The 13768-nt window shown below is 50.6% G+C and overlaps 1 protein-coding gene across 2 annotated transcripts; it reads right to left on the bottom strand.

The window, feature by feature from the left end:
* Positions 1 to 378: 378 nt before the first annotated feature.
* MVK (mevalonate kinase) lies at positions 379 to 13751 on the bottom strand. 2 transcript variants are annotated; one of them, XM_005498202.3, is made up of 10 exons: positions 13594 to 13751; positions 13372 to 13519; positions 12238 to 12385; positions 11019 to 11174; positions 8279 to 8382; positions 7221 to 7266; positions 6358 to 6448; positions 5790 to 5906; positions 2411 to 2564; positions 379 to 2007 (listed from the first exon to the last, which is right to left on the bottom strand). In XM_005498202.3, the coding sequence occupies exons 1-10, from the start codon at positions 13669 to 13671 to the stop codon at positions 1856 to 1858; spliced, it is 1194 nt and encodes a 397-aa protein (XP_005498259.2). In that variant the 5' UTR covers positions 13672 to 13751; the 3' UTR covers positions 379 to 1855. The 2 variants fall into 2 exon arrangements, with proteins under 2 accessions (XP_005498259.2, XP_064889661.1); XM_065033589.1 differs by lacking the exon at positions 12238 to 12385 and having other exon boundaries at positions 13594 to 13666.
* Between the last annotated feature and the right edge of the window lie 17 nt (positions 13752 to 13768).

Genomic DNA, 13768 nt, shown 5'->3' with positions numbered 1-13768 from the left:
TCCGTGCTCCTCCAGCCCTCGTACCGTCTGCTGCAGAAAACAGCTAATGAGGATCAGCCCCAGACATGTTGTTTTTGAAGCGAAGTTTCTTCACGCTGAACTTGGCATTTCTTTGTGCTAACCAGGAGAAACTACAGACACATTTAAGCGGTTATAGAATCAACACACTTCCAGATACTCACATTGATTACACTGTATTAGAAAATGGTAAATTATTTATCAGGCTTTCTGACTTGTGATTAGTGTAAAGCTGTTCTTGGATGCAAATTGGAATTGTAATTAGACATGTAGAAACCCAGCATCTGAAACCTGTTTTTATTGAAGCAGTGTAAGGTACTTTTTTTCCCTTTTGTATGCGGTATAATTATCAAAGAACACTTTGCACATTAAAAAAACATCAATTTATTAAAACCAGAGACAGTTTTACGTCTGATCAGTAAATAAAGCTGGTCATCACGCTGCCTGGATTTTAGAGTTAGTACATCTCAACTTCTTGCACTTGATTATTTTTTATTCCTGCACTGGGAGAGGAAGGAATAGGGGAACCCTGCCAATTTATTACTCAGCTTTGAATGAAGCAACTCTTGAACAGAACTACACTTAAAAAAAAACCCCAAACGCACCACAACAGACAAAAAGAACAATGATAAAATCTCCCCAGCAGGTACAGAAGAGACCACAGCCACAAAGAGCCGGCTTATTCCTTCAGGATCCTCTGGCCCCAGACGCTCACCTGCCAATTCCCTTTCAGTTCTGTGGTTCAGCTCATTAAAATTTCAAGAGTAAAAACTGCCTTTAGATTTGTGTAATGAGCTTAAATCCATTTAGGTCTTACAGTTTGCCAGCTGCAGGTTATGATCAGCTTTTGAGGCAGGTTTTTTTTTCCCCCAAACTTATTTTTAACAAAATATTACTTCCAACTACATCAAATTTGTGTTTGTTCTGTACCTGCCTCCCTTTGTGGCCCAGCCTCCCTCTGCCCTGGCAGTGGAACATTTTACACACCCAACAACAGGCAGGGTCAAAGACGTGCTCGCGAAGGCTGAAGCATAAGAGAGCCCAGAACAGCTACGGCAAGGGGAAAATGTAAGACTTTCTTTGCCTTTAGCGACCCCCCTTGCAGGTGACAGCTGCTGTCTGAACCTCATCTCAAGCGTGTGAACAGAAACCAGAGCCCAGTTACGGGACCCTGTTTATCAGCCCAAGCAGACATTATGGGAAAGAGTGAAAACAGTGATAACTTAGAAAGGAGCTGTTTCTTGCATTTTAATTTTCCAACTCTTGATTAGTAGCAGGTAAGAGCTGTATTTAATGGTTCCCCCTCTACCATGAATTGCAGGTGAGGAGAAATGAGACCTGAGAGTCAAGCCCTGAGCTGCCAAGATGCTTTTCACCCAAAAACGTCAAATCCACCTCGCCAGCCTCGCTACCCGCCCTCACAGGGCGCTGGGGAGAAGGGGAGAGTCACCACATGCATCTGAAGCAGCGGAACCAAAGCAAAGTGTCATTATCCGTGCTGGAATCCAGCCAAGCCCCTCTCCTCCTGCCCCTCGGGATTAACACAGCAGTCAAGTAAGTAAATTCAAAACAGGATTTTGAGAGTAAGTGAATTCAAAAGAGGATTTGGAGAGCCTGGGTCAAACTCACACTGAGCCCAAGTGCAAGCAGTTGCTTCCAGGTCCACATCGTAGCCTCCACTCCCAGTGATACCACTCCTGAAACTGGCTCCGCACCCATGTCCAGAGGCCCACAGCCACACAGGAGAGAGGGAGAGAAGTTTCCAGGCAGCGGGGCACACACAGGTATAGCTCCAAGGACACAGTGCCAAAAGCTCAGTCTTGCCAGAGGCAGAAGCTCAACTCTCGGTGAGCGCGTGCAGCACTTCGGCTTTTAACGATGAGGAGGAGTGCAGGGTCACCCCAGGGGCCCCGATACTGGTCTCCCAGCACTCAAATCCACAGGCACACAAGTCTCGCTTGGCTGCTTCCACGGCCAGCGCGGAGGTGTCTGCCGAGAGGAAGGCAAGAGCAGCCAGTTAGTCAGCAAGGCCACAGCAGGGAGAGCGAAAGGGCCGTTGCACGTGTAAACACATACCCAGAGCAGGGTTGACACCCTGAGGATCTGACACACGTTAACAAACACACCGAATCACCCCTGGATGAAACACGGCAGTGTTAACAGTTGGACTGGCTGATCTCAAAGGTCTTTTATGACCAAAATGATTCTGTTCTATAAGCCACGCTGACAGGCAGCTCTGCTAGACACCATCCCAGGCTTGTGACATGGCCTGACACCCCACCATGGCCAGACGAGGGCCAGTATCAGATCCCTCTGCTTCCAAACCTGGTCCCACCGGCAGGGCCAGGCAGAACGGGGGGAGGATGCCCAGGGTGTACAGAACGTTACTGACCTGGTCTCAGCAGGGTGATGCCACAGCCGCCCCCGCCAGCCCCCGTCAGCTTGCTGTGCAGGCCGTGGGACGCTGTCACCCGGCACAGCCTGTCCAGGGAGGGATGGCCGACTCCGATCACGTTTAAGTGGTGTTGGTTTATATCGAAGAGTTCCTAAAAGCAATCGCACACAGATGACATGAGCAGGTGCAGTGAGAGAGGCTCTGCAGAGCTGTGGCTCCCGCCTCAGTGAGGCGCAGGGGAGCTGCACTTCCTCCCCAGCCACCCCTCCATGGCCACCTCATTTCTGCAGGGATTTTGGCCACCAGCACATCTTGGGGCCTAGTAGTAAGGTCAAGGTCAGGGGTTGAGACCCAGGCTCCTCACCTGTCCCTGTCCCCCTCATGACTTGTGCTGCAGCTGCTCACTACAGTGACCACAGTACAACAGCTTCTGGACCTCCTGAGCAAATCCTGGTCACCGTGAGCTGCCAGCAGGTATTTATCTCCAGTGCTAAATCAGAAGTCGCCAGTGGCTCCTGACCGCTCCACCTCTCCCTGACACCCGAGCGCTGAGCAGGACACAGCACAAGCCCCTGGCTGGCTGTGAGATGGGCACTGAGCCAGCACCGCTCCTCCTGGCTGTCACCCTGCCCTGCCCTGCTCTGCTCTGCAACCGAGCCAGCAGAACGACATCCAGGGGACTTGTGGCACAGCCAGGTCCCAAATGGCATCGCTGGAGAGACAGTGTGGAGTTATTAGGTTGGTGCAAAAGAAATTGTGGTTTTGGACACAGTTTAGTGCTAGACTTAGGTTATGGTTGGACTCTATGATCTCAATGGTCTTCCAGCCCAAATGATTCTATGACTATTGCTATGATCTTCCAGACACGTTGAGATTATCAGCCTTTGGTAAACACTCCAGCTTTTTTGCAACATGATTTATAGCACTTAACATTGTACGGCTCTGTTTAATGAACGGGGCTACCCTGAAACACCCTGAGGGCAAAGTCAGTGTAAGATAGATGTATATAATTTGAGAAAACGTAAGATAGATACATATATTTTAAAAATACATTTTTAAAAAGGACAGCAAACTTAAACAAGCATTTCCGATGTATGTCGAGTGGCTAAAAACCTCCCCAGCTGCAGATATTCTTTCGAATCAGCTTTCCAACCCAAAACAATACCAAAAAAAATAATGCAACGCAACGTCTCAGCCCCGGAACAGCCCGACGGCCGCGGGGAGGGGGCGTGGCCCCACGAAATGGGGGCGTGGCCCCACGAAATGGGGGCGTGGCCCCACGAAATGGGGGCGTGTCAGAGGCGGGGCCCCGCGGTAAGTGGGCGGTGCAAAGGGCGCGGAGCCACGGAGAGGGGGCAGGGGCCAGGGCAGCCCAAGCTTTTCTGGAGGACCGTGTAGGAGTTGGTTCTTTTTAACCTTTGTTGAAAAGATGAAAACCAGACTCTAACATGGGACACCATGCACCGTTTCACCCACTTCCCCCCTTCAGCCCAAGATACCATAATGTTTCCCATCAACACTGAGCATATGGGAAGAGAAATAAAGTCCCCCAAAATAACTTTTCGGAATCTGGACCACAGCAAGGGAATCGTGGTGGCAGCAGGAGCGAGAACACCAGTCAGTAACAGCCTTTAGTCAGGGTATTTTAGAAGCAACATGAATGCTCTTGCAATTCAAGGCGTTGGGCCAGATCATGTTCTTCCCTTTCTCCTTCCCTTGCTCAGCTGCAGGTCTAAGATGGATCCCTGAGGAACCAGCTAGTGATGGGTCACCAGCCCGACATAACCACATTTACTAGAACCCTTAGAGCACTTGCTCTAAGCACTTGCTCACCCACTGCACTGTGTGTTTATCCAGCTGTGGGCTGGACATCTTGTCCAGGAGGATACTGTGAGCGACAGAACCAAAGGCTTTACTGAAATCCAGAAATATCACACCAACAGGTCCAAATGGCCCAAGTGATGGACATCACCTTGGAGAGGTGGGAGTTACAGCTTCTCCCAGTACTAGAGGTGAGGAATCAAGGAGCAGAGGGAAGGGTTTGGCCCACATTCAGAGCAACCCTGGGGGAGGGTCAGGAACTGACACCCACTCCCCAAACACCTCAGTGCCCTTCATCACATCACCCTCCCGCAGCTCCACACAGGTCTTCTCCCAACTCCACACAGGAGCGGACAATGCATTAATAATCCTTCTCCCCCCTCTAGAGCATTTCTGTATCACATTTAAACAAGTGTGGGGAGACGAATTAGCCAGTCACATGCAGAGCGCGTACATCATGAGTTCTGTGTTGGGTTGGACAGACGTCCGTCTCGAGGCCTCTTTATATGCCTGAGCGAGGGCACAGCCCCATCTATGATGATCCAAGACACCTGTCATCTCCTGATCCAAAATCTGCCAGGAATCAGATGACAGCTTATGACACACTAGACTAGTTCAATGGTTCAAATACAACGCTGTCCAGAACTGCACATTTCAGAAACAGCCAAATACATATATATGCTGCATATAATCAGCTGTGCCTCTATGAGCTCTTCAAGCACAAGACAAACCAACAGATTGGAGACAGAAACCCGCTCACAGCAGTGCTGCTTCCTGGGCATTCTGTATGAGGCTGCTTTGGCACCTTTCACGTGAGGATCTCAAAGCACACTTCGAATTAGCTGTCCTCTGCTGGGTTTGCTTCAGCTGGGCCACTGCCACACACCCTTGCCCCACAGCTGTATGAGTCAGTACTACCGTGCTCTCAGCACTGCAAAAAACCTCTTCCACTTGGACGCATATTTTCCCCCACCACAGCAGCCTCTCTGACACTGAGCAAAGCCAAGACAAACACAGATCCTTGCGTGCACCTCATGCATCAACGTCAGGTCAGCTCTGGGCACAGCTCTGTTTGCTATTCTCGGGAGCCAGGATGAGCGCAGAGCAAAGGGAGCTGGCTTGGAACCAGCCCGTCACAAACCAGTGGCTGCTGGGCGCTCTGCTCCTCGCTCCAGCCCTGGCAGTGACAAAGCAGCTGCTTCACAGGCAGTGACTGCCAGGATGAGCGCGGCTGGCCCGCGGTGCAGGGAGGCAGCGTCTTGGCCTGAACTCACGCCACATTTCTTCGCAAAGGGAAGCAAAACCTCCAGAGCTACAGGTCCACAAAGCACCAGGCCTACTCCCTCCTCCCACACCACTGTAGAGAGACACCAGCATCATTTTCTGTCCCTTGGCTCCAGGAAGGGCATTAAAAGCAGCTCACGCAGACCACAGTTTCGCTCGGAACTGAACATTTCCTGCTATCAAATTTTTTCTTAGACCTAATGTTCTTTAAATGACATTTTGATGTTCAACAGTAACAGTGTCTAAAAATACTGGCGAACGAGCCCCTTACCTCCAGCACAGGGTAATGCTCTGGTGATGGATTTGCAGACATCACTTCCAGAACACTTTGGCACTCCTGAGAAATTGCGTCGATGGAGTCCAGCACCGGTTTGATTATAGCAGGGAACTGAGGATGGGGAAGGCAAGACGTGAGAAGACTGCTCACTGGTCTTCTAATACCGCTGTGATAAAAGCAACCCCAGTCCCTTTGAGCTGGATGATTCCTCCCCCATTTGGAGCTGCTCCTTGATGGACAAACCCCCTACAGAGCAGCACAGTGACAAGTTGCTCCCACCTGTAGAAACTAGTGGAAGAGGTGAAACAGGTCAGAGGAAGGAACTATTATTCTCATGGTTACAAACTGGTAATTTTTGTGGGAAGCCTTATCAGCGCTGGAGAGAGGGAGGAAGCGAACTGAGCCCCAGTTCCCAGGGCAGCTGGGTGCTGGCCAGCAGCAGGTGGGGATGCAGCGACCACAGGGGGGATCTCCCAAGAGATCCCCATGAAACCTGCAGTACTTCAGTTATCTCCCCACCCCAGCACACTTCTGCACCCCTGCAACCACCCAAGTGCTGCACCTTCAGGATCTTCTCTTTGACACCAGCCACCAAGACCTTGGTGCTTCGAGGGACGTTGGTGTTGGTCAGCAAAATCCTCAGCGCTGGCACCCTGGAAGCAACAAGACATCTCACCTCTGCCTTTCACAGCCCCCAGAAGCTCCCAAGGCCCAGACAGCTGCAGCTCCTTCTGCCGCAAAAGTCCCATTTGAGCAAGACACCCAAGATAAGGAATCCAATTAGTTTTAAAAGAGTTAAGCAGATGCTTAAGTGCTGGCTGGATTCAGGCTTGTTCCTCTTGGGTAAAAGGAAAAACTGTACTCACGCTATAAATAGGACTGTAACGTATTTACTGAAATCCATGTTTTTCAAGCAAAATTTTTCCTTTGAAATGCTATCTGTGACACTAGCCAGGAGTAGCCATTAACTGCTAATAGAGCAATTTCATGCACTGTGAAAGATTTTAATGGAGTCAGATTATCCTTCATTGGCAGGAGGCAGAGGGAACAGGGTTTGTCTCTGCAGCCCGGCTTTCACACACTCCTATCGCCAGGTACACAAAAAGTTCCCCCTCCCCGCAATGTCATTTGCTGCCAGGAGCAGACCCGCTCCTGCTGCCCATAATGCCATGAAATTAATATTGATCCTTTGTGCTGTGTTCATCTAATGTCAGATAATGACCAAACATTTCATTGTTCCCATCCACCTCAAACCAAGTTAACACTCAAGCTACCCACACCCATGGCAAAATCTGGCTACAAAGCCCCTCCACCACACTTTCAGTGATCTCCTGTCAGTCCCGTACCCTCCGAGACCCACCCAACGCCTCTTTGACATATTCCACCCACCGTATGCAAGGGTTATTTTTAAAACTTGAATATTACCTCTTTAGTGGTGTGATTTTTCCTGATTGGTATCTCAGGGCTCCACCTAAAGTAAAACACACGCATTGTCTCAGTGCACAGCGAGCTGAGAGATAACACAGTGTCGTAGGAGACAGGAGGTCTTTCATCTTTCCAACCGCACCCAGAGCATATGACAGTAATTGCAAGAAACACCAGCTAAATGAACCATGTTCTCAGACAGCATGAATCTGCCTAACCCTGCTGACTTAATGAGGGCCTGGCTGGACACAGTTAACCCAGTGCCTTTCCCTTTGCTCTCCTCGACTTCAGGATCACATTAAATATTTTATAAAAGGCAAAGAGTTTGGCCAGCGTTAAATCTTCACTTAAAAAAAGAGAAATCAAGCAGCAACTCCCTGGGGCAGAGCCAAGCACACAGGTTTCAAACGCGTGCGCTCATGTCAGCAGCCGTCCTTCGGCACGGAATTTCATTGTCCAGAAGGAATGTCTCACTTGGCTCCTACTTTTACAGAGGCATTGCGATTAGGTCTCATTAGAAAGATTATTAATAGTCTCCAAGGACACTTGCAAACCACTTGGAAATCTCTGCTAATTGAAACTAAACGACAGCTGTCCAATTGCATTTTCTAGTGCGTTATCCTTAGGACAGGATTAGGTTTCTTTGTTCACGCCAGAACGTTTAAATATCAGTTATTTGCAAGAGGGTCTCTGCCCCACGGCACTTGCCTGTGGAATGCAGATCTCTGATGTTACTGCAGCCAGTCCCAGCTTACAGACAGGGCAAAGCATGACAGGGAAGAATTCCCTCTACTCAAAAAGGGACCTGAATTTGGGAGCTTCTGGCTGCTTTGCTGCACCTCAGTGCAGTGACACAACCTGCTGCACCCACAGTCCTGCAGCAACACCAACCAAGCCTTATCGTTTGCAGAAATGTCAATGTGTGGCATCTGCTCAGCACCTTCCCACAGCTGATACACACTCTGTGGTAGAGAAGAGAAACTTGGCCGCTGGCCTGTTGCCCCACTAGCCCCTCCTCAGCACCCACATACAGTGCTGGGCAGCAAACACGCACATACCCCAGGTTCCAACAGCATTATCCACACCCGAGGGGTTGCCGTGGATCACCCGCTCCCCCTGGAAGGCCCAGCTGTTAATCAACGTCAGCTCTTCTTCTGTCCACCTGAAAAGCAAGAAAATGACTCAAATACACAAGCAAAACCAGCACCCACTGAGCGACAGAGCAAAACACCAGAGGCTGCAGGAGATGGAAGAGCAGCGGGAGCTACACACGGCACCAAGTTGCTGCGGGATGCCCAGCACCCCAAATTCCCTCTCTGCACTGCATTCTTGGTGGCAGAGCAGGCACCAAACTGGTACTCGGCACTCTTCTGCACAGCAGCACGTAGAAACAGTGAGGAGAACTGGTGCTGCCCCACAGAGACAGTACCAAGGGCACAACTGGTACCCAGGACTCCTGCTGCAGGACAGCGAGGAGGGAGGGAGCAAACTTGGGGAGAAGATCCTCACACTGACCTAGTGGAGGCCAAATTTAACTGAATGCAAATCCACACCTATCCCCACCTCCCCAACACTGTGTGTTACCACACATTATGGTCTCAGATCCTGCTCACCAACAGGCAGGATGGTGTATTTATAGACACAGAAGGTACAAGGTGAGAAGAGAGTAGTAAAAGTTGCATTTCACACGTGCAACTTCAGCCTCTAATTGCCAGCTGCTCAAACTGGGTCAAACGGTGTAGTTAGAACTGATTTACTATCTCCAGCAAGACTTTGATTTTTATGGATTTACTCCACTCAGAGCACAGAAGGGAACCAAATGCAGATCCAGAAGGTGTTATGCTAAAAACACAACAGCAGGTCTTCCTGTTGTCTTAGAAGCAGTCCCATAAATTGGCAAGTGCTTTGAGAGTTTAAATGCTGGCACAAAGAGCTCAGTGCCAGGTCTGACCCAGCAAGGATCAAGGCCCCTGACTGAACATACTAAGTAACGGGCTGTAGCAACACAAAAAGCAAACGCAGAGCTGCCAGTCACAAGGCAACCACTGGCTGCACCTTCACCGCAACCCCACCACAGTAATTTCTCCCCCAGTGCCTCTCAAAACCCCACTGCTCTGTGCCTGCCTCTGCGAGTCACATACCCACACAGCCACAGCCACCCCCAGACCCACCAGCCCATTTCAAAGCCACTCACTCCCTCCACGCTAAAGGATTGTCTCCAATTTGGGCACACTACAAGAAGCTGGACACCCACAGGGAGCCAGCTGGCCCTCCCGCACCCTGCTGTGACACAAACACATCTCCGACCCCTCCCCTGGAACGTGGTCTGCAGTCCAGACACACAGCACATGTCCCGAGCCACCACTCAAATGGCTGAATGCACAGCAGTATCAGATATCCCAGCACCGGTGATGTTCTGCAGCAAGAAGGCACATTCAACAGGTTTTTAAATATGGGGCCCTAGAACTGGTATTACGTGATAGAGCAGAGGCACATAGAAGGATTTTTTATAAGCATCACACGATCTTACATTAAATAATGACAACGGTCACTGACCGCTACTAAAGCACGGCAAAAATGCCAAGAGCCACCCGCAAGCTGGAAACCGTTCCCTTTAACTCCCCGCTTCCCCGGGGCTCAGCTGAACGTCTTTATCCATTTCCACACACCTTTCATTTCACTTGCCAGTATTTAATCTGTGAAGCATTCAGGAAAACAGCTCACACCACCGCTACTCAAAATAGAAGCGCAGTTTGCTGTAAACCACTTGTTTTTAATCCTCTTTGAGAGGCTGTGATTCTTCTCTACACAGGAGTCATTATATCACGCTGCTCTTTTCTTGCAACGTTAAGCAAAAACCTTCTGAAGTCTGACACCCCCATCTCTCACTTACCCCTCTGCATGCCAGCTGGAAGAAAAAAGAATTACGCTGTATTCAAGCTGAAGCTAAGACATGCGAGCAGGGAATGAAGACATCCTCACTGCCTGGTTTAGAACTGGCCTTTATTTCTCCTGCCGCGTGAATATCTGGGAGATTTGCCTGGGCATGGCGTACAAACTGCTCCCCTCCAGCTCAGGCTGCAAGTTCTGGTTTTGAAGCAGAACAGGGGCACCCCTCTCGCTGCCTCATTTTCAGTCCCACACAAAATCCAGCCATAAAAGGTTGCACCTGGCACCGTGCACACAATAGAGGGTTCTGCCACTCCAGCTGTGACACATGGCTTTAAACAGAGCCGCCTCAGACACACCGCAGAGCAGTTTTTCAAGACTGAACGCCAAGGGAAAACAACTCAAGGGCAGAAGGAAAGAAACCCCCTTTTACCAGCCACTGATAAAGGGGAAACTCAGGCAGGAGATCAGAAAGAAATGTACCACACGCAGAAAAAAAACACATGTGAAAATGCAGAAAAAAACCAGAAAAGATCCTTGATTCCTTGAGGACTCAAAGCAAAACCTGGAAGATGCTCAGAGACAGAAAGGAAATGGATGTTAAAAATAAAATGCACCATGTTGAAGTGTGGGGGGGGATTTTTTTGGTTGTGTTTTGTTTGGTTTTTAAGTATGTGTATCTTACACTAGACAAAGAAAATGGTGAAAGTTGAACCAAGTCTCTGCACTCAGTTGCTTTTATCAGGAGAAGCAAATTGTAAATGTACAACTCACAAGTGGGCGCCCTGGGATGGGGCGCACGTCCAGTGCTGGGAACGCAGGGCAGCAAGAGGAGAGGAATGGAGCCGGTAAAAGGAAAGACGGGGCACAGAGAGCAGCCAAAACAGGGAGGCCTCCCTGACAAGTTACCTGGCTGTGGACTCTCCCTCCTTCAACGGGCAGGAGACGGCTCCACATGCTGAGAGCAGCGCAGCTGCCAGGCAAACGGTGTAGGCGGCACTTGAACCCAGCCCAGCTCCCGTGGGGAGCTCCGACCACACCAGGATGTCCATGCTCGGAACATCTCTGAAAGACAAAACACACAGGATGTAACGCAACCACCTTGAATTCCACCTTGAGACAACATTTCAAAGGCAGAAGACGCCAGTTAGCACTGGTCACAGGACAAGCTGGTTGAAAACAAGCACCATCAGCAGAGGCACAGGCATCCATAGGCGAGGGCTTCAGGAGTGCTCCTTAGCACAGCTGAGGAGCCTTGCTAAGCCATTGTGCTAAAAAAAAGCCTTGCTCAATTAGATCTGTGATTAGCAGAGCTTGTGGGGCTGCTAGCAGGGACACTTAGTAACTAAATACATGAGTAGCACCATAAAGAGACCCTTTAAAGATTGTGGCAAACGTGATTTTAAAAATATTTCTAAATGAAGCCTAAATATCCCAAATTCATAGCTGCATAGTTAAATCCCACTGGAGCGACAAGCTGATGGGGAAGATGAAATCTGCACCTATCTGCGCCCACAGGCCCCTCTTCTCCACCAAATGCATCCAGGTTGTGTTACAGATCCCAACAGCAAACCTAGGAGCTTTTCACTAGCTGGTGAGTGACAAAACTATGAACCGATGGCTTCGGAGCAGGCTGGTGACAGCTCCAGCGCTATTACCGAGCTACTCGGGGACTGCTACACATCACAATTCTTTAACCTTTTGGTTCCTTTGCTATGAACCTTGAAGTCAAGTTCTGACTTGGTTTAAAACAGCAAGCAGTGCTGCCTCAGGCAGCGCCCTGAGCACCTGGCCAGCCACTTACGCTGGTATAATCAACAGTGTTGGGTGAGTTCAGAAACTGGAACAGCCTTGAGCTGCAGTTACACCAAGGGAAGGGTAGGATGAGCTGCTCTGACTTCAGTACCTCAAAACTCGATGTCTAAGCAAGAGCAGAGGATTCCCTGCCAAACAGTCCAGCTCTATAGAGCGTTTCCTGACGTGCTCTGAACCTAAGCAAAGTGAAATTCCTTGTAATTTCGTATTTTCATTCACAGATTTGGTTTCTTCCTCTGACCTTGTAGAAGCAACTAATGGCTACGACAACCCAAGACAGAACATTTATTTTAGGGCAGGGAGACAGCCTTACCCATACTTAGCCGAAATAGCCAGGCACATATACAGAAAGGCGAGAGTAGCAAGGCTCTCAGGAGCTGTGGCTCCGGCAGCGATTCCAGCAAACTCCCTCAGTGTATCCAGCTGTTCTACGCTGGGGGGCTTAGATTCATCAAAGTCAGCTACGGAAGTAAGCAGGGGAGAATTTAAACACTTAGAAAACAGAGAACTGTTAAACTTGAAAGCAGTATTTACAAGAACATCTCCTGCTGCAGTAGGCAGAGACTGAGCCAACTTCAGATTTCACCTATAAACTTTCTGTCTGCAGATTCATGATAAAATAAAAGCAAAATCTCCACCAGCCACTCTGAAAAGCCCATGTTTCCACACTCCACACCCGCATGGTATTTCAGTAACTGTCTCCTTGCCTACACTTCCCAGGGCACCCACCCATCACTATGTAGAACTTGCAAAGTCACAAATTCTTTATTAATAAGGAGCATGGATATTCTGATGCCCTTCACATGAGTCTGGGCTCCAAATGCCCAGGAGCAGGCATCAGAGCAAGAGAACTTCTGGTCAGTGCTGACAATGCTCTGACCTGGCAGACTTTCTGCTAAGCAAACAGTGTTGTGAGGGTCACAGGAGTTACCACCAAGTACTGCAACACAACTACTAGTCAGGGGCTTCACCCAGTAAAATGTGCTGCAGAAACTCCAGCCAGGGCTGGCGTGGGGCAGGAGAACAGGCCCTGCACCCCTGCCTTTCCAAAAGCTCCAAACTCAGACCAGCTTCAGAGACACTTTGCGTTTTGGGCCCTCATCTAGTGCTGAGGTCCCTGGCTGGCTTCTGTACGTATTACAACGTTGCCTGAGCAGGTGCAGCGATAGAACAAGGTCCCAAGAACCTGACCTAGGAGGACACGGCTGCAGCAAAGGCCGCTCGCAGGTACCGCAGCATCAGGCAGCTCCCAAGTAGCACACAGGGAGTGCAGTGCCTGGGCTGGGGGTGTGCAGGGACACGTTAGTTCAGCGCACACGGAGCACAGTGACACAACGCGCCGCAGCAACATTCTGCAGAGGAACAAATACCCCGCGGGGGTCCCGCTGGGTCACCGGGCACGGCCGAGACCCCACAGGGGCAGCGGGATCCTCCTCCCAGCGCTTGCCTGCAAACCCGCTCCGCAGGGCCTGCAGAGAGGGGATGTCCCAGCTCCTCAGGACGCCGACCCCGGGCAGGCGGACACAGACCCGGCCCTCGGCGCAGGGCCGCAGCCGGAGGAACGTCCTCAGGTCCAACGCCACGGCCAAGGCAACCTGTGGGCGAGGAGAAGCGGCGTGAGGGAGGTGGAAGGAGGCGAGGGGAGCCCCGGCGGCGGCCGGCTCCTTACCTTGCCGTGCACCACGGCGTGCTCCCCATGCAGGATCGCCTTCCCCGGGGCGGACAGCACCAGGCCCCGCTCCCACATCGTTTTCGGGGTCCCGCACTGGCGCCCCAGCTGCCCAACTCCAACGGGGCGGACTGACAGCTCCGCCCACCAATAGGAGTCGCGCGCTGCCCCGCCC

Source organism: Columba livia, chromosome 17 (assembly GCF_036013475.1).
Source record: "Columba livia isolate bColLiv1 breed racing homer chromosome 17, bColLiv1.pat.W.v2, whole genome shotgun sequence".
NCBI lineage: Eukaryota > Metazoa > Chordata > Aves > Columbiformes > Columbidae > Columba > Columba livia.
The sequence above is the reverse complement of the archived record's forward strand: the minus strand, read 5'-3'. Positions and strand labels throughout refer to the sequence as shown.